The sequence below is a fragment of the Haplochromis burtoni genome, unplaced genomic scaffold (genome assembly GCF_018398535.1).
Source record: "Haplochromis burtoni strain Fernald_Lab_line unplaced genomic scaffold, NCSU_Asbu1 Contig_86, whole genome shotgun sequence".
Lineage (NCBI taxonomy): Eukaryota > Metazoa > Chordata > Actinopteri > Cichliformes > Cichlidae > Haplochromis > Haplochromis burtoni.
The window spans coordinates 1,928,904-1,948,371 of record NW_024582447.1 but is presented as its reverse complement, the minus strand read 5'-3'; the positions used below and the strand labels follow the sequence as shown (position 1 = coordinate 1,948,371).

The 19,468-nt window shown below is 39.9% G+C and overlaps 2 protein-coding genes across 8 annotated transcripts; one reads left to right on the top strand and one right to left on the bottom strand.

Moving 5' to 3' along the window:
* Nucleotides 1-408: 408 nt before the first annotated feature.
* tmem30b (transmembrane protein 30B) lies at nucleotides 409-4,774 on the bottom strand. 2 transcript variants are annotated; one of them, XM_005925626.2, is made up of 8 exons: nucleotides 4,639-4,774; nucleotides 4,055-4,253; nucleotides 2,834-2,941; nucleotides 2,604-2,711; nucleotides 2,373-2,463; nucleotides 2,151-2,288; nucleotides 1,829-2,038; nucleotides 409-1,218 (listed from the first exon to the last, which is right to left on the bottom strand). In XM_005925626.2, the coding sequence occupies exons 2-8, from the start codon at nucleotides 4,241-4,243 to the stop codon at nucleotides 1,040-1,042; spliced, it is 1,023 nt and encodes a 340-aa protein (XP_005925688.1). In that variant the 5' UTR covers nucleotides 4,244-4,253; nucleotides 4,639-4,774; the 3' UTR covers nucleotides 409-1,039. The 2 variants fall into 2 exon arrangements, with proteins under 2 accessions (XP_005925688.1, XP_005925689.1); XM_005925627.3 differs by having other exon boundaries at nucleotides 4,540-4,744.
* A 617-nt stretch (nucleotides 4,775-5,391) lies between these two features.
* kdm1a (lysine (K)-specific demethylase 1a) lies at nucleotides 5,392-18,963 on the top strand. Of its 6 annotated transcripts, none has more exons than XM_014334626.2 (22): nucleotides 5,420-5,495; nucleotides 6,174-6,210; nucleotides 6,794-7,078; nucleotides 7,406-7,574; nucleotides 7,742-7,875; nucleotides 7,953-8,031; nucleotides 8,126-8,218; nucleotides 8,338-8,444; nucleotides 8,586-8,667; nucleotides 8,990-9,084; nucleotides 10,610-10,627; nucleotides 11,477-11,619; nucleotides 11,701-11,791; nucleotides 11,883-12,017; nucleotides 13,424-13,497; nucleotides 14,419-14,530; nucleotides 14,714-14,846; nucleotides 14,950-15,137; nucleotides 16,123-16,237; nucleotides 16,415-16,542; nucleotides 16,965-17,111; nucleotides 17,433-18,963. In XM_014334626.2, the coding sequence occupies exons 2-22, from the start codon at nucleotides 6,181-6,183 to the stop codon at nucleotides 17,631-17,633; spliced, it is 2,559 nt and encodes an 852-aa protein (XP_014190112.1). In that variant the 5' UTR covers nucleotides 5,420-5,495; nucleotides 6,174-6,180; the 3' UTR covers nucleotides 17,634-18,963. The 6 variants fall into 6 exon arrangements, with proteins under 6 accessions (XP_005925691.1, XP_014190112.1, XP_014190111.1 ...); XM_014334625.2 differs by having other exon boundaries at nucleotides 6,174-6,225; nucleotides 7,409-7,574; XM_005925628.3 differs by having other exon boundaries at nucleotides 6,174-6,225.
* Nucleotides 18,964-19,468: the final 505 nt, after the last annotated feature.

Genomic DNA, 19,468 nt, shown 5'->3' with positions numbered 1-19,468 from the left:
ACTCTTTCCATCCCATTGTTAGACAGTAATAGTGGCATGGTGGGAATGGGGCCTCTGGACATGTGCTCTATCGGCACTCCATGGGATCACATTTAAATCAAGTGTCATGAGTGGGCCCCACCCCGGCAGGACAATGTGAGAAGTATCGCCCCAAAAAGTTTTCAAAAACTGCTGGAACAACAGGACAAAGAGCCGGAACAAGTCCCTTCTACAGAGACCCCACCCACAAACCCACAGGACAAAAAAAAAGAAAAAAAAGATCACATCTCAATCTCCCTTTGCCTTTTCATCAAGAAGGCAGACCCACCAGCAAATGATATTACACATTTGATAATAAAATAAAATGTCATGTACCAAATTGAGCTTTTTGAGTATGATTAAATATGCAGAATAAGAAGTAGGACACAATCGTTCTGGTCATGTTTATTTAAATAAATACCAAGATAAAGTAAAGCATGAGTTTCAAAGAGTAAACAGTTCAAACTGGAACAAGTTAAGAGAAAATATAATTAGGGGCTTAGCCTATACACCGCATCCCTGAGTAACAGCAACATTTGCAACTTCTATTACACACCCCACAGATTAAATAGCTTTTCAATGATTTATGGCTTTAATATTGTTACTGAGTTAAAGTGAGAATGCAGCTCAGTTTTTGATGACAAAAGCATGTTTTTAAGAGGTCTGCTGGCAATGACTATTTGTTGGCTAGACAAGTAAAGGATTAGTTTACAGATGTGCCGGTGGAAAACTATATATACCAACATTTTAAAAAAAAATAAAATAAATTATGCTAGCTCACTAGTTGCATGGAATCAATACAGTAACATCAGCATCAAGTCCTTTGAAAGTTAAAAACAGACTTTGTCTGCACCTCCGAAGATAAATCTTCATACCCAGGATAAAATACGTAATTTGAGCATTTCACATGAGGACTAAACCGCACCTTGATCACCTCATCGAATGAAGGCCAAAAAGACGGAAAGGATAATTGAAAACGTCGATCGAGTCGATACATCCGCTGAAGTCCATGACAGGATGCTCATTCCTCATCGGGGAACTTGAATTTAGCATAGACGATGAGCATAACTATGGACATCACGACACACAGGGAACCAATCACGAGGTAGGCAATGCCGAGGAATTCATTCCTTCCACCCATCCAGGACACATTGCTGAACACAATCTTCTTCGCCCCATTAAAAGCCCGAACAGGATAGTCTGGGGCACAAGTGTTAAGGATTTACACTGAGAATAGATACAAATGAATACCAGTTGTGGAAAACAATAACACTAAAGCAGAAAAGACATAAGTTATATCAAAAAGTACATTTTTCATTCCATAAAAATCTGTCTTGCTTGCATTGCAAACAAACAAATATATTTAAATGTTGTATTGAAAGTATTCAAACTTACAGCCCTGTTTTCTAAAGTGGGCGATATGGAGAACTTTACATAAGTCCTGCCTTGGCACAGGACAATCAAAAGCTATTTGCCTAGCTTGTTTACCTATGTCAGAAGATTTGCCTGTTTTTTTGGACACCTTAAAGAACTCCTGAGTCATTGTGCTCAAGCCAGTGCTCTGGTGAACAGAGACACACCCAACCCGTTGAACAGGTTACGAATACACTGCTGTGGCTGTAACACGACACTGGAGCCTCGTAAATCTTTAAATCTGTGGAATTTTTTATTTTTTAAACAGCAGGCTATTTTGTAAGTGTTAAATATCATTGGTTTCATATCATCATTTATACATGTGTATAAATACATATATTATAAATATGCATCATCCTTTAAATCATCGTATATTCTGTAATGAGTACAAGGATACTGTAGGCGATGTCAATCGTGTAGTTTCCAGCTGGGAGACCCTTTTGATAATCTCCGCTTGCATCGATTCGTCGATACAGCTTTCTGAAATTTGGCAGTGCTGCCCTCCTCATCCACACCAGGAAATCTTGATTCACAAACCCGTTGTTACTAGGGTCTGATGCGTCCAACTCATAAGCAGGCTTGGCCCAATTTATGGGTTTCACGGTACCTGCAAGTCAAAGTAGGCCAACATTTACCAAAGTATGTTAAGTTCCTGGAATGTGCACTTTATTACCCTCTATTAAACACAACTTAAGATAAAATTAAACTAAAGGTACTACCATTGAAGGCATTCTTCAGAGGTGTAACGCTTGGATTTCTGTATTTGATGTTGTAGTCTGTCCACCACGCTATTCCTTTTCCATCCAAGGGCACGTTATTTGTTGTCCCATTGACGGTCCAAGTCAGCGTGAAAGTGTCTTTAAAAGAAAAAAAAAAAAATTAACACTTCCTTTTATAGAAGATACTTTAATCTCCACAATTACTAGAGATCCCATACAAACCATTGAACATGCTGTTTGCTATTGATCCGCATGGCACAATTGGTTTTTTGCTGCTGTCGTAGTCATAGGGGGAACAGGAACTACTGGGGCTCTTCAAGAGATACAGACATTTTTTTTAAATTCATGGTTAACAGAACTGTAAAAGTAAATTCAGCACAGCTTTAGAAACTGCATGTTTTTACACATCCAAGTCTGTGCATGTCTGTGAAATACTGTGTGTTCTTAACTCACTGTAAAGTAACTCAGGTCTCCATATAGCTGGTTATCGTCTTTGGATGCCCCATATCTTCTGTAGTTTTGGAAGTAGTTTGACAATCCGTAATAAAAGAACACAGGACCCTGGATTAAGGAAAACAAAACCCACATAAAAAAAAAGCAATAACTAAAAAAACCCACTGAATTGAGAGGCAGGAGTACAGTTATGCTGGCATAAATTATATAAAATAAGGATCCATCCCAACCTGAAACAGGGTAGTGAGGGTGAAGTTCAGTGAGCACTTGCAGTTTGTTACAACTGACTGGGAGCAGCTAGAACATGGTGATCCGTTGCTATCCCCAGTGTAGTCCAACTGTGTGGGAAAGAACATCAAAGTATGAATTCTTACTTCTCAAAAACACCTATTTTCATTCTTGTATTCAAGTCTGTAAGCAGACAGCATGGTCAGTAACTGTTTATCAGAATTATCCCATATATCAATTTTAATGTTTAAAGACTGTTTAATAACAGGGGCAGATCTAAAGAAATTTTCTTAGGGTGGCATGAGGGTAGCAGAGAAATTAAATGGCGTGGCAAAATCAAAGCCATTTTTTTTCCCCAAACACATATGCAGGTGATTACATATGGTTAAAATGATTCAAATGCAGTAAATATACATGCTTTTCATATAAATATTGTCTATAACTTAATTATTTTCTGTAGCCCACATAATTAAACATGTTAGTTTCACATAAAATCCACATAAAACACGTGAATTTTGATTCTATGTACTCTATAGCCAGTTTAATAAATAAATATATAGCAGAATATGTATAAAATTCAGAAAGCTACACAACATGGAGCAGTGTTGTTCAAAATGTGCTCTTGCACAATCATAGGCATGGCTTGCTGCTGAAAACAAGAAAAAAGCCGGTCCTGCTATGGGCTGGACCATTTGTTAATGGTGTAGGGCAGCGGTCACCGGTACTGGTCCGTGAGTCGTTTGGTACCGGGCCGCGAGAGTAGAGGCTCGCGTGTGAAATGTCTGGTTTTCAGGGTTTTTATCGGTTTTCAGCGTTATTTTGTTATCGTTTTTATCATTAACTCGGTTTTCCTGGGTCTTTTCACGTGTGTTATGAATAAATCTTCTTTTTTTCGGTACCGGTACTAGTTTTATTTTGTTGTATTTTTCCGCGACACCTTAAAGGCCGGTCAATGAAAATATTGTCGGGCATAAACCGGTACGTGGCGCAAAAAAGGTAGGGGGCTAACACTATTCAATAAATTCAAAGTTAATGGTATCTTATTTTAATAAACAACACTGTCATATGCAAAACAAGGGTGACACTTGGGGTGACAAGAGATCATTTTAGGGTGGCACATGCCACCATTCTAGATCCGCCCCTATTTAATAATTATAATTATTTTAAAAAGTTGTCATTTGATTGTTCATCCTAGGCATATGCTTTCAGTGTGGAGGTCATACCTCTAACACCTGGATGCTCCTGGAAGTGACAAAGAGAGCGACTCCAATGCCGATGAAGGCCAGCCCAATGAGGACAAATCCTGGGATTACAATTCCAGCAGAAAGTATAGGCTGCCATGCCGGAAGCCTTTGCTGGGTGAAGGCGGTGTTGTCTGGCCGATTGGCTGACTCTGACTCTTGTTTCACCATTTTCTCGCTTCTGTTGGATTGAATCATTATAGGTTTACAAGTATGATCCAGTTTATAGCATTGCAAATGTGTCTATCACATCCACGGCAATGTATGAACCCCCTACTAAAAGTATACTAGCTCATTTGTTCACCAAAGATTTATACAGGTGTGTTGACAACTGACGTCACAAAACACTGTAGCACAGCTCGACACAAAACACAGCGAAAACCTTTGTAATACTGTACACACGAAATCTAAAACCCCGACCGGCGGTATACAGATTGTTAAAAGTACACCACTGCGTTTTCGCTCACCTTTAAATGGGTTTGTGTAGATACATAGTTTACCCCAAACAAAATGCTTTATCATTATATTCACGCCTAACACTTGGGTTTATATGTTTAGCCACTTACGTGCAATCAGCTCTAAAACGAAGACACAAAAGCCTCAAAAACAGAACATCGATATGCTTCCCTGAGTCGTGAGCCCGACGGAGCGGAACACCTTTACCTGCTTACCCCGCCTACTCTGCCACACCTGCTCTTTTCTTTTCTAGGGATGACGTCAGTTGTTTGCAGGGTCGAGGTTTTGCGGACAGAAAGTAGGACGGAAACGCGGAACATGCAGGCTTGTTTTGGCCACTAAAAAATAAATAAAAAGCCGTGATACTGGGTTGAACTATGTCAACTAGGCCTATGCAAATTTGAAACTCCGAGGGTATCATATTTGAGATTTGTGTGAATAAACTCCACATAAAATGCCGGAAGTAGCAACAATTATGCAAATTAAAACCGAAATGGGCAAACTGATATAATTTACTTTTATTCAACAAATATTTTTTGAATCAGGCTTTACAAGGCTGACTTAATTAAAAAAAAATGATAAACTGACTTGTAATTTTGACTCATTATAACATATGCTGTAATTTAGTAATAAATGATTTTTTTTTTCTTTAAAACGCTCTTTCCGTGCTGGATTCAGAACCTGTTCCAGAGCACCAACATAGTGTTCATATCTAAAGGTAAACAATATTTCATCCATTGCAGTAGTTATGAGCCATTTAACCACGAAAAGCGCCCTCGAGTAATGGCAGTAACAGTAGGAGCTATTCAAAGGCTCGGCATTGTTTTAGATTGGCAGTTATCTCAACCATTAACTACACAGGGCGGCAATTGCGTAACGTTTTCCATTCACCAATCACAGAGAAGTTCGTTGTGCAAGGTCTAATAGTGTGGAGTCTTTGTGTTGACATCTTCTGGGGGATTGAGAGGTATTATTAATATTTTCAGTATTTTATAATTTCCGGTTGCCTTAAAACAGTAGCAGTGTAGTGCAGAGTAGTGTGAGAACGTTTGCAAACGATTTCGCGAACAGTGTATCAATACGCATTAATTTCCAAACAAACCGGCGTACGTGCTCTTATGCTACCATTGGTGCTAGCCGGAGCTTATTGTTAGCATTGGCTAACCTAGCATGGTCGCAAATGAGAAATTAGAAAGGAATATATTAAATTCAGTTAAATCTATATGGCTGCAGTACAGTGCGTGTTTAGCAGTAGCGTTAAATGGTTACGATATGAAATTCATATGGTGCATTTGAGGCTCTGAACAGAAGAAAACCTGCTGTTGGCAAATGATTGCTAAGCTAGTTTTGTCGTTAGCTTGCTAGCTGAAACAAGTCAGAGAAAGACGGTTCCTGACTAACGGGATTGGGCATATTTAATCAGAAAGTAGGATACAGACGGGCAAACGGCAAGCCATTTCCTGTTTTCTTCAGGAGATATCTCGACTTGATCGACAGACATTGTGAAAGACCTTCGTCCCACGCAGGGTCTCAGTATTTTACGAAGTAATTTAGCTAAGTTAAAATCCATTCAAAATTACACAAAAGGCCGATATCAAACAGTCCTGTTCGTAACCATATTTCTGGTTCTGTCTTTATTTCTTAGTGTTTGAATGGATATTACCAGGTGCACGGAGAAATGGGTAAAACAAGACAAGGTTACTGTACCTTGGTGCCCTCATTTCATAAAGTCATGACATCCATGCACACGCAACATTGTTTAAATCATCCAGTTATAGAGATTTTAAAAAAACGAATTAATGTCTTTATTTTGGGATGATGTATTTTCAAACACCAGGCAGTATTTTGCAGTTCTTGCTTCAAATGGCAGGAGGATGTTCAAATGTTTATGATGAAAAGTAATTGTTAACCAAACCTTCAATTACTGAGAATTACACTTACAAGGGCTTTTGGACTGACAGTGCAAAGACTTGCAGGCCCTTCTGCATTGTTTCTTATCCCTATGGATTTTGTACTTTTTATATGTTGCTTTAAAGTAAATCTTTAATTTTCATATATTTTGCAGTAGTATAAGTGCAGTAATGTATGCACACAGTTATTTATCCAGTGCTCAAAACCACATCATCATGTTCATCCAATATTTTTTTTTATTATTATTATTGGTTACACTGTTGCGAACATCTAAATTTCAACCATTTCACTTTTTGTTGTTGTAAGCATCATCATTAAGGAGTACATCTCATTCCTGTTCCCTTTTTTGTTTAGGAGAGGCCTCCAACATCCTCCATAATGCTGTCTAGCAAGAAATCAGATGCGGGTTCCTCCTCCTCTTCTTCGTCTTCTGCAGCGGGAGGTGATAGGGTCCCGGGTTCTGACATCCAGACGGGATCTGCAGCCTCAGTGGCTGGAGCTATGGATTCAAAGAAAAAGGACAGGTCTTCCCCTAGTGGGGAACATGGAGGAGCCTCTTTGTCACACCAGTCAGGCCCCGGAGGGGCAGATCAGGACTCTGCTGAAGTCCGTAGGACGAGTCGACGCAAGCGAGCAAAAGTAAATATTTTAGGTTTATAGATGCTCACGAGGGAAGGAAAGGAAATAAGTTTATTGTGGCATCATGAGAATTGATTATATTCTGTGCTTCAGGAGCGTTCATTATCCGAGGAGTGTTCATTATCCCAAGACACAGGTATTTTTCTGCGTCTGCACCTCCGTGAAAAGTTAGAAGTGGCAGTTGTTTCCCAGTGTTTACAGTGTGATATTTCTGGCAGTTGTTGGTTATGCCTGAGAAATGTTTCAGCACTTCTAAGAGAAGTGGGAGTAAATGAACGATTTACGCGAACGCCGGTTTTAATGATGCTTTTATTGTGCCTACTGTTGCAGGTGGAGTACCGCGAGATGGACGAAAGCCTGGCTAATCTTTCGGAGGATGAATACTACTCAGAGGAGGAGAGGAATGCCAAAGCAGAGAAAGAAAGGAAGCAGGTCATCCCTCCTCCACCCCCACCTGTGGAGGAAGAGAATGACAGTGAACCAGATGAACCATCTGGTGTGTGAAACACTTGCATGTTAGAGCAGTAAAAGAAGACATGTTCTTATTGAACATTGTGTATAATCATTTACCTGCTAATTGGTTGCAATTCTTAACTGAGTGGCGTGTTAAACTGATCTTAGACTTCATTTCAACAGAAAAGAAATATGCGTGTTTATTTTTAGGTTTGGAAGGTGCTGCTTTCCAGAGCCGTCTTCCTCATGACCGTATGACATCCCAGGAAGCAGCCTGCTTCCCTGACATCATCAGTGGTCCCCAACAGACTCAGAAGGTCTTTCTGTACATTCGCAACCGCACGGTATGTATTCATATAAATGGATTAATTTGAGTTTCTAGATAAAGGGCAGTACTGTAATTCATGTTATTCTCATCCAGCTCCAACTGTGGCTAGACAACCCTAAAATACAGCTGACCTTTGAGGCCACAGCGCAGCAGCTTGAAGCTCCATATAACAGTGAGGAATTAAATAAAACATTTTTTCCCCCATTATTTTTATTTTTGTCCTCATACAGAAAGAGAAATTTGATGTCCATTTGTTCTCTTTGTAGGTGATGCTGTGTTGGTCCACAGGATACACAGTTACTTGGAAAGGCATGGTCTCATTAACTTTGGTATTTACAAGAGGGTCAAGCCTTTACCCAGTAAGTTCATCCAGTTATTCTACTGCTGAAATAGCACTAGCAATTAACCTAATTTTGGTACATTTTATGTTTTCTACATGACTTTGAGTTGAAAAATAAAATACTGCCTTGTCCTGCAGCAAAGAAGACTGGGAAGGTTATAGTCATTGGTGGAGGTGTGTCTGGCCTGGCCGCAGCCCGGCAGCTGCAGAGCTTTGGGATGGATGTTACTGTGCTGGAAGCCAGGGTACATTACTAACAGTATTTCTGTTAATCAGATGTTGGTATAAGTCATTTGAGATTTTAAAATGCTCACTATAACAAGCCTCTAAATTCTATTCATGTATACTTTTAAATTGCTTTTTGAAATGTTAATCTTTTCATGCAGGACCGTGTTGGAGGCAGAGTGGCCACATTCAGGAAGGGCAACTATGTTGCAGATCTTGGAGCCATGGTAGTGACAGGGCTGGGTAAGAATCAGATTCTTTTTGTTGAGATGCTGAAGTTAATCATTTTTAGCATTTAGTAAGTGTTTAGCATCTGTGTGCTGTAGAGGTGTATATATTTTAGTATGCAATTCCTAATACTCCAAAACTCAGAAGCGTTCATGTGTTCAAGATGCAAATAATTTTTAGTGTCACATGATCTGAGATCACAGTGTTAAGAGCTATTTTTTAATTATAGTTTTATATTGGTTTAGTTTTACTTTGATTAACCTGTAGAGGGTGATAACAGCCTGTGTAATTGTATTGTGTGTCATTGTATTTTGGGTCTGTGTGTGCACTTGTTCAGGAGGAAATCCTATGGCAGTTGTCAGTAAGCAGGTTAACATGGAGCTAGCCAAGATCAAACAGAAGTGTCCACTATATGAAGCCAATGGACAGGCTGTAAGTACAATGAATGATCTTAATAATACTGAGGTGCCTCTTGTCTATTATCCTGTTGCAGCAAAACTCAATGGGGCTCCTAAGATATTTGTAAATATATATTTGATTTAATTTTAATAACAAACTTTTTGTGTGTGTTTGTTGTTTTATTTTTTTTGTTTTTTATAAAAATCCAAATTTTGTTACAAAACCACGATGTGGCAATAGGCTAACAGCAATAGAGGCATGCATGCTGATGTGTGAAAAATGTCTGCTTGCTTCAACCATGCTGCTGTTCACCCATTAAACATTCCCAGTGATGGTAACAGAACTATGTGAACCATTTGATTTAATAACACAGATAACCTCCATGTACAACTTATGTTTGCCATAGCTCCAGACCAGACCCACACAATGTTCAGTAGACATGTTAAAGTCTGTGTTTTCTGTTTCAGCTAAGTGGTCTTGTGAAGATGTTTTCAATGAATGCCTTTCTTGGGGTCATTTCACATGATTTCTGTTGGGTTACCTAACTCTAGGAGATGATTTTGTAATCGTTTGCAGCTTTAATCATTTAGTAATTGATGTGGAAATGTGGTTAAAGTTGGCAAATGTGTCTCGTGAAAACAAACACGTGGGAAGCCATAATTTTTATCAGTTACTAACAAAAGGGTTCAAATCACAAAGTAGCTTCACCGTGCATCACAGGGTCAATTTATTATGTTTTTTTTCTCACCTGGCTGTTCCCCATCATCCCCCACAGTTTGATAACCACTGCTCAAAACCCACCTCCATGCTGGTTTATTTATTTGATTTCTGTTCCTGATTGTGGGTCTGGTGGTTCACTCTGAATGTTTGAATGAGTCTTTTTATTATGTCCAACAACAAGTCAGTGGTTTCTGAGTTTGTTGAAATTGATTGTGTGTTTGCACTTGTAACTTAAACGAGGGTATGGCCATGCTTTTAGACACATTCATGTATAAATGTCGGAAGCGCCACAGAGTCTGCTTTTAACATGTACAGATGTGTAAACCAGAACATTCTGTTAGGATTTTCTTTTCTTTTTTTTGATGCTTGCAGAAAAGGTGAACTCTTGGCATTAAAGTGCTGTGTTTGCATTCCTAGCTGGTACTTGTCCCTTTTATGGCTTTCAAAGATTCACCGAAACATGGTGGTAGAGTTCTTAACTACATACTGTTGCGTCTGATCAACAACAGCTCTAGTTCCTCTAGGAACTGAACAGCCTAGAAACGGATCTAGCCTAATGTCATTAAATTGTTTTTTTCCCCCTTTAGTTTGTGTTCTGCCCATTAAACTGCAGCAACATTAGTAGGATGTTTAGGATCCTTTTCAAGGCTCTATTTTGAAATCTTTTGAAGCAGTCACATCACATGTAACTAATTCCCCCCCTGCAGGAAAAGGCAAATTAAGTGTACATGATTTACTTTTGTGCAAAACCGTTTGACTTTGAAAATGTTTACTTAATATGTTGTCTCTCTCTTCCCCTCTCTCCTGCCATGTTCATCTTTTTGGTGAACTACTAAAGGGTGAACGGTGCACAAGTGTATGTATCTGTTTATTTGCATACTATTTCTCTTACTTCCTTTTTAACCAATTTTAGAACTAAATATTGCTGCTCATCCATTTGAGCTTCACATCATGTAACTTTTCTTTTTAATCCCTGTAGTAGTTAAAGAGAACAGCAAATAAGCAAAGTGTCATTAACTTTTGTGTTTGGATAAAAAATGACAAAACACTATATTTAGTTTTTTAGCTTTTTTTTTTTTAAGTAGTGAGTTGATAAGAAATCAGTTTAAATGTTTCTGGTTTCAATTTGTGAAAAAGTAACTTTGGTTAGCAAAAAACGCATTACAAACACGATATTTTAGCTCATTTTAATAACAATGCTATGCAGAAAATCTAGTTATATCATTGGCTATATTTCTACTAAATTGCAGTAGACGAGGCTGGCTGTGAAAAATATTCAATGCATTAATCAAATCAAATAAAGAAAGCTCCATTCTTTGATAAATGTACAGCATCCTCATGTGTTTCACCCCAATCATAATGTGTAATGTGTTCTACTAATGCTTAGCCATAGATCTAACTCTTTTCTTGCATTGTCTGTGTTCTGTGATTTTGAAACATGTCATAAATCTCTTTCTGCATGTTTATCAAGGCATCAAATACTGTAATATTTCTAAGTATTTTTTAAGGAGACATGAATAACTTTTATTAGTGAATCAAAGTTTTTTTGTCAGTATTGATTCCATTATTCCTAAACATCAAAAGAGTTAAGTGTAGTTTTGTTTATTTGACTAGTGCCATGTCTCGTGTGCCTGTACTTTTATTATGCTGTCTTTTAAATGCCACCAATGAGAAATTCTCCTCATGCGATTGCTTGGGTGTCCAGGTACCAAAAGAAAAAGATGAGATGGTGGAGCAAGAGTTCAACCGACTGCTGGAGGCCACCTCTTACCTCAGCCACCAGCTGGACTTTAACTTCCTCAATAACAAACCAGTGTCTCTGGGTCAGGCTTTGGAGGTGGTCATACAGTGAGTAACAGAATCTGGTATCAGTATCAAAGATGCTTATAGGTACTTGAATACACCTCTAATGTGTCTGTATGTGTGTAGGCTGCAGGAGAAGCATGTAAAAGATGAGCAGATAGAACACTGGAAGAAGATTGTGAAGACTCAGGAAGAGCTCAGGGATCTTCTTAATAAGGTGAGCATAAATTACTTTATGAATTTCCTTAGCTGCCACTTTCTTCCCCTCGCTCTGCTTACCTACCTCAACTCTTTTCTCCACCTTTCAGATGGTATCCACTAAGGAACGTGTTAAGGAGCTCCATCAGCAGTATAAAGAAGCAAGTGAAGTAAAACCCCCCAGAGATATCACAGCTGAATTCCTGGTGAAGAGCAAGCACAGAGACCTCACCGCACTCTGCAAAGTAAGTTCGATGTTTGTTTGTTTTTTGAGAAATGGAAAATAGACACTGGACAGATCGCCAGTCTAACACTATTTCAGATCAAAAGCAAATGTATTTCACATGGGATAAGGGGAAGAGGATGGATGGTTGGATATGATCCAAAAATCACTAATCAGTGTCATAGAAGAGCATTATAGCTACAACTCCTTACACTATCCTACACTTTTGTTAGTGTCACATAGTGTCTGTGTTTTGTTTTTATTTTCTGTAGGTTGAGCTACTATGAGGCAGTATTAGACATTCTAGGTTTATTATAAGGTTCATTCATTGGTCGGGAAGTTGACCCACCACAGTGTGTAGGAAAGAACTTTCAATATTTAACAAGTGATTTTAAGAGTATTATAGTGCTAAAGAAGTACTATCATCTGAAGGGGATATTTTATGGACCACTAGTTCAGGGTGGATGCCTCGCAGAATTTTAATGCTGTGCTGTCTAAGTAAACCAGACAGGCTGTGTTTAAGTGGTTTAATGCCTCAGTTGGACGTAATATTAGAGTGAGTGCCGCTGTTTTATTTTTGGTGAGGATAAATCACCTCCACTACTGCTGTGTGTGTATTTAAAGGGGAAGATTTAGTTTAAACACAGCTGGTATCTGAACTGGATTTGTCTGCGACCCATCCGCTCTCTGAGAGACCACTTCAAGGGTTTGAATCACTGTCTTACAGTCTTTCTGTCTGCACATGTGTATACATACACTTTTAGCAAGACAGACTTGGCTTTTAAGAGAGTGTGTGTGTGTTTATGCACATTATATTCTTTTATGACTGCACTGTAGAACAAGATTTTAAAGCCAGTGAAATTCTTTTTGTTGAGAGATTCTGTGGTAGTCTTGCCACTTTTTGTGTTTCCTCAGGTCAGCTAGTTTAGAGGCGAGGGATCCTTAAGACTTAATGTAGCTTTGCCTGGAGCTTCGACTGCTACGTGGTAATACCAGACTTTGCACTGTCCTAGTTTTTTCTCTTGTGGTGAACTGAACAGGTTAAGTCAGCTCTTTCTGTCAAAGCTGCGTATCCTTTCTGCATGACCTGAAACCCTCAGGGTGTGTACCGTGTACACACATGTACATGCATGTGAAACTCAATCTCCAAAAGTCTGTTGTTTGACAGAAGTACTGGTGTATTGCTAATTTTGGGTCCTGAAGTGCATACTAAATGCAAGCTGAAGTAAAAAATTATTAAGATGGTGATCGAGGCCAGACTTTAAAAACACTTTTAAAAATCATGTATTTGTGATAATATTCCCAGTATCTGGAAGCATAAGAAGTTTCCTACACTGTGATTGTGATCCCTTGTGACACTGCTAAACGTCTAGGCTGTATGTACACTGAATGAAATCTACATTACATGACTGTGCTGTTTGTTTGTAGGAGTATGATGAGTTGGTGGAGATGCAGGTCAAACTTGAAGAGAAACTCCAAGAGCTGGAAGCAAATCCACCCAGGTAAGACCCCACCCTCCATCCCAAAGAACCCCAACAGGATTTGGATTTTTTGGGGGGGGGGGTTATAAAAAAACGATTCTAAACACCGAGATGTTGTTTTTACATTTGAGTTCTGAGCTAGAACAAATACCCAGAGTTGGCTGTACTTTGTACCACTTTGGTGTTTAGTGGCAAAGTAAATCCTGTTTCCAGGTTTACAGTGGTGATTTATTATTAAGCAATTGTTTTTTGGTCCTTTAATGAAAGTCACAGTTGGGTTTGCAACACTAACCTGCGATGTCATTACTGATGTAAATCTTCAGCGGCTTTCACAAGTAAAAATACTGGACTGATTATGTTGAAGCATCATTTGCTAAATATGGATTGAGTGAAATTTGTTGGTTAAATAAACAACACTGTGTGTTTAAAGAAATATTTTTAAAATACAAACCCAGTCACGAAAAATTAAGGGACGCTTTCCAAGACATAAATAAAAAGTGATTACACTGATTTGCATTTTATGAAGCAGTATTTATAAGAGAAAGGGCAACAAAAGGCGGGAAAAGTAAGTGTTACTAAAAAGAAAATGAATTGGGTTACCTGGCGACGCGTCAGTAACATGACTGGGTATAAAAAGAGCTTTTTAAAGAGGCAGAGTTAGAAAAGTAAAAATGAGCACCACAAGGTTCAGCAGTTTCCAAAACTTCTCTGCACGCATGAGACAAGACCAAAAATCAACGGACACGGTGGTAGAAAGGGCTCTATCTGTTATCAGTTTATCAGATAACGGGTTTGTGTTTTTAGTTATATTTTTGTGTTTAGTTGTATTTTACACAGCATCCCAACTCTTTCAGAATTTCATTTGAAAGAGCAGCCTGAGTTGAGTTAGCGTGAGCTGTCAGTGTACCTCACTTCTCATTGCCTTCCCCTTCTTTCCCACAGTGATGTTTACCTGTCATCCAGGGATAGGCAGATCCTAGACTGGCACTTTGCCAACTTGGAGTTTGCCAACGCTACACCCCTCTCCACCCTTTCTCTCAAGCACTGGGATCAGGTATGTACACGAACACATTTTGAAAAGACTTAACTGTGCAATGCAAGACTGCGGTTGGTTTTAATGAAGACAGTCGAGGTTCTTGGCTTTTTCATATGCTCAATAAGCTATTGTTGCTTTGAAATACTTTTGGGGAAGTTTATTATTGTGCTGACATAAAATGTTAAATTAATGTTTCCACAGGATGATGATTTTGAGTTCACTGGCAGCCACTTAACAGTAAGAAATGGTTACTCGTGTGTTCCTGTGGCCTTGGCTGAGGGCCTGGACATCAAACTAAACACAGCGGTGCGGCAGGTCCGATATACAGCATCTGGTATGTGTCTTATGTCATTTGGCAAAAGTGGAACTGAAGGAACTCAGTATTGCAGTTCATATAAATGCAGAATGTTTAAGGAGCACTCTTGTTGATTCTGCAGGCTGTGAGGTTATAGCTGTGAACACTCGCTCCACGACTCAGACATTCATCTACAAGTGTGACGCTGTGCTGTGCACGCTACCCCTCGGGGTGCTGAAGCAGCAGCCCCCTGCAGTCCAATTTGTTCCCCCACTGCCAGAGTGGAAGACATCAGCTATACAGAGGATGGGTTTCGGCAACCTCAACAAGGTTGGATTTAAATATATGGATAAGCATTTGTTAAAGTGAAAAGGATAAACTCTGCATTGTTTAGGTTCTACTCATAAAAACGGAGTCGCATTTTTATGCTGGAGTCCAAAGATTTTAATTTTAAACTCATTCACAGTGGGGTAACACATGTGATGTGCCCAACTTTTGCCTGACTCCTAACACATGTTGTCATGTTCAGCTTCAGCGCTCAAGCTATTTTAAATCATGTAGCGTGTTTTCAGCAGGACTGAGGAGCTGGTTTCTCAGGGAGATGACCCTCTGTTTTTGCTGCAGCATAATTATGCAGAAAACCTGACCTTCAGCTGCTGGAGGGATATTGCATTTAAAGCAAAATCATTATTCAGGATTTATTGATTGTAGTCCCGAGGGGTTTGCTATTCTGTGCTCAAATTGCTAAGCTTGCACTTCTGCTGTAGTGAGCTGATTTCTTTTGTGTATTTTTTTATTTATTTTTTTTATTTCATAAATCAGTCTAGGATTCCAATTTTCTCTATATATGTCTATGCTATTGTTGTTCTATTCCTCGTGTTAGTTTGGAAGATGATGAGTGGTGACTAGAGGAGAGCCATGTATGTGTAGGTGGAACAAAGCTGGATGGCGTGCACACCAAAGATGCTTTTTGCCCCGTGTTAGTAATCCGATCAGAGTGCTCATTCTGTGTCACTCCTGACCCCCACCAGCTCCTCTACTCCCTCTGTTGTCGTGCATCATCCGCAGCAGAGTACTTTATTTTCTAATTCTGCTGCATCACAGAGGAGAGTACTGCATTATTATGCAATCTGAGCTGCTACTAGCGCAGTTACTCCAGCAGGAGGAGCTCTACCATTGACATGGCCCAACCTATTCTGAGCTGTCAATGTGCTGAGCATTAGATGTACTTCACAAATTATTGAGTTTTGTCTTAAATAAGCTGCCTGATTGTTAGGTGTCTGTTCTTAATTTATCACCCTCCCTGTTTCTGAAGGTGGTGCTGTGTTTTGACCGCGTGTTCTGGGATCCGAGCGTTAACCTGTTCGGTCACGTCGGCTCCACCACTGCAAGTCGGGGCGAACTATTCCTTTTCTGGAACCTCTACAAAGGTGGTGTACACATCACATATTTCTAGCCGTTGATGCTATTACTGCTTCAGTACTTTCTTAAGGGCTTTTATGTTTACTTAAGAGCTGTTCATATGAGTAATTTGTTTCTTTAAAAACAAACCAAAAAACCCCAACCATATTTTGGTCTAAATAACGAATTGTGACTCTTTCTTTTAGCCCCGATCCTGCTCGCTCTGATGGCTGGCGAGGCTGCTGGCATTATGGAGAACATCAGTGATGACGTTATAGTCGGACGTTGCCTGGCCATCCTTAAAGGAATATTTGGAAGTAGCGCTGTGCCACAGGTAGAGCCTTTTGTGTGTCGTCTTTTGTTCTGTCCCCTAGTTTTGATCAGACACATCTTAATATTATGTTTGAAGCCTCCAGTGAAGTAGTGGTTGGGGCTTTTTTCAAGCTCAAACATTTGGGTTTTCTCAGTTTTCCAATACTTTAAGTGGAATGTCAAATTCATTCCTGAATTGACCCCCATAACCAGCAAAACTTAACAGAGCGAGCATATGTGAAAGCGCCCGCAATGGGGGGGAGTCGCATCCAAACCACCTTTCATTATAAATCATTTGCTTATGGTTTCAAATGGGATAAAATCACATGCATGCATGCCAGCGTTGGAGCTGTGCACCATCCAGCTGTTTACAGGTCCCTCTAATATCATCATGGAAAATTCTTACAAAGCGTGTGCTGTTTTTGTTGTGTGTTGTCATGGCAGCCGAAGGAAACTGTGGTCACCCGCTGGCGTGCCGACCCCTGGGCGAGAGGATCCTACTCATATGTAGCAGCAGGTTCTTCAGGCAATGACTATGACCTGATGGCGCAGCCCATCACGCCTGGCCCAGCGATACCAGGAGCCTCCCAGGTAAGTGCTCAGCAGACGGCTGCTTATTATTCAGGAGTGTGTTTGTGTGTGTGAGTGAGAGCGAGAAAGTAATGAGGAAAAGTTGCCCACAATATTCAACCAAACCAAAGCGGAGCGGTTTATTCCCAGCACAGATGTTTTTGGGCTGTTTTGATGTTGGCGTGCTGATTTGATGTGAACAAGTCGCATGTATGTGTTGACTGATGAGCCACAACAATTTACTACCACCCCCACCCTCCCAATCCCGTCTACTTTTAACCAACTCTAACGGCGGAACATTTTAAAGCTTATCTCAAAGCGTTTGTTTTTTTTCTTTTGCAGCCTGTCCCTCGTCTCTTCTTCGCTGGTGAGCACACCATCAGAAACTATCCTGCTACAGTTCACGGGGCACTCCTCAGTGGTCTTCGAGAGGCCGGCCGCATCGCAGATCAGTTCCTCGGTGCCATGTACACACTTCCCAGACAAGCCACTCCCACTGGCACCAGCAACCCTCAGCAAACTCCGCCCACCGCCACCGTTTGAAAAGCTTCTCTTGAGTTCCTCCCTACTCAGGACTGGATCTACTAAGACAATTTGTGATTAAAATGTAAAAACAAAACAAGGTTTAACCCATAAACTGGTGACATTTCTGGATTGGTCTTTTTACACACAAACTCTGGACAGCATCTAGTCACACACAGCAGGGACGGATGCATTCTCACTACAGGAAATGTTGGTTTTGATGAGGGGTGGTGTCTGGGTATAGCATCCAGCAGGCAGGACAGGTGACACCCACCTGCTGTGAATTCTCCCTTCACACTCTAGATAAATCTCTTGGTCAAAGCTCTGTAAGGTCTAAAGTCCCTTTTAGACATGGATAGATAAATAACGATGGCATTCAAACTTAGGGCAAACCTTAATGTTCCTCACAGCTTTCATTCAGGCAAAACCTACCAGAGTGATGGTGATTTGTGTCTGTGCCTGTCCACACAGACAGAAATTTCTCTTCTGTATTTGGAAATTGTGAAATTCATTCAATTGCATTAGAAACGGTGTTAGGTACAGGGTCATTATGTACATGCTATTTCTTTGTGGGATAGTCTCCACTGGGCTGATAAAATCACAAAGATGCAGGAGACACTTTCCCAGTAAGGATCTATCATAATAATCTTTCAGACCTAGTGAGATAGACGACTATGACAGAGTTTTACAGAAAAGTGACCAGACATGTGCGGATGCCGTCAGATTGATAGAAAGTAGTGGATAAAATAAAAGGGGGCTCATGAAATTTTTTTTTTAAAATCCCCCAATAAGTTTTGCTATTAGAATAAAATAATGAGACTTCTAGAGTTTTCTGGACATGCGTTTAATTAAGATTCTTTTGCCTTAGACCATTTCTTCAGACATAGTTTGGCTCTTAAGAGGTCCCAGAAAAATGTGAAAATATGCAGATAGTACAACTACAAACTACTACCAGAATAGGATATGAGCTACTACATAGACTGGGTTGCTAGGGAACCGTGAGGGGAAAAATCTTTTTTGTTGTTGTTGTTTTAGATTTGCCGGCATGGAATTACTTTCGGTACTTGGAGTGATTCGATGTGGAGCTATCAGAGCCGAATGTCTTATTTATGTGTTCTTTTGTTCCTCCAGAAGACTTTTGTTTTTGTCTTGTTGTCTTAAAGCTTAACATGTTACTATATACTGTAACTGTGTGCCTGTTAAATTTCATTTGTTTAGGCTGGAAAGTGTATTGAAAAAGACTTGTATTACAAGTTAAAGAGAGCTATTCAAAGAATTAACTTTTTTGTTTATTGTGATCAACACTTTTTTTGTATTGTCAGTTTCTTTTATTAAAAGAAGAAAAGACATATATTAAAGACTCTTTTTTTGGGGGGGGGAAAATCTTAGATTTAAATGTGTAGATTGTCAGATTTCAGGATTCATCCCCCCCTTTTCTTGAGCTTCTACTACCTGCAACTGTGTCGTGATTGCGCTTTTACATTCATTTGCATGTAACATGGCTGCATCTGCTTTGACCCTTCGGTGACCCTCCTTCATTGCAGGTCTGGCCGCCTCCCAGGGTCTGTGGTACTGTTTGTGTTTTTGAGAGAGAGATGAGGGTCCCTGGCAGCAGCTCCACATAGTGGGGGATCTGATGAATGAAGGGGGAGATTAAAATGGTCAGCCTTGAGCTATGAGGTTTTTTTCTGAAGTTTCAGGGCTCGGTGCCCCTCTGTTTCCATGCACTCTTGAGCGTCATGGGCCTTTTTTCCCCCTCCTCAGAGCTGTGGTTATTATTATCGTGACCAAAGGAGATGTTTGATGTAACAACAGTAATTTGAGCTGGGGTTTTGGACTGCTGCACTCAGATATTT

Bases quoted from the DNA above. Each gene is read 5' to 3' on its own strand.
- tmem30b (XM_005925626.2), bottom strand. From the start codon at position 4,243: ATGGTGAAACAAGAGTCAGAGTCAGCCAATCGGCCAGACAACACCGCC. The intron at 2,942-4,054 runs GTATGACCTCCA...TTTCCCACACAG, and splicing joins GGAGCATCCAGGTGTTAGAG to TTGGACTACACTGGGGATAG. The intron at 1,219-1,828 runs GTATCCTTGTAC...CTTGTGCCCCAG, and splicing joins CACGATTGACATCGCCTACA to ACTATCCTGTTCGGGCTTTT.
- kdm1a (XM_005925628.3), top strand. From the start codon at position 6,181: ATGGATATTACCAGGTGCACGGAGAAATGGGTAAAACAAGACAAG. The intron at 7,079-7,405 runs GTAAATATTTTA...TGCCTACTGTTG, and splicing joins GTCGACGCAAGCGAGCAAAA to CAGGTGGAGTACCGCGAGAT. The intron at 13,498-14,418 runs GTAAGACCCCAC...TCTTTCCCACAG, and splicing joins CTGGAAGCAAATCCACCCAG to TGATGTTTACCTGTCATCCA.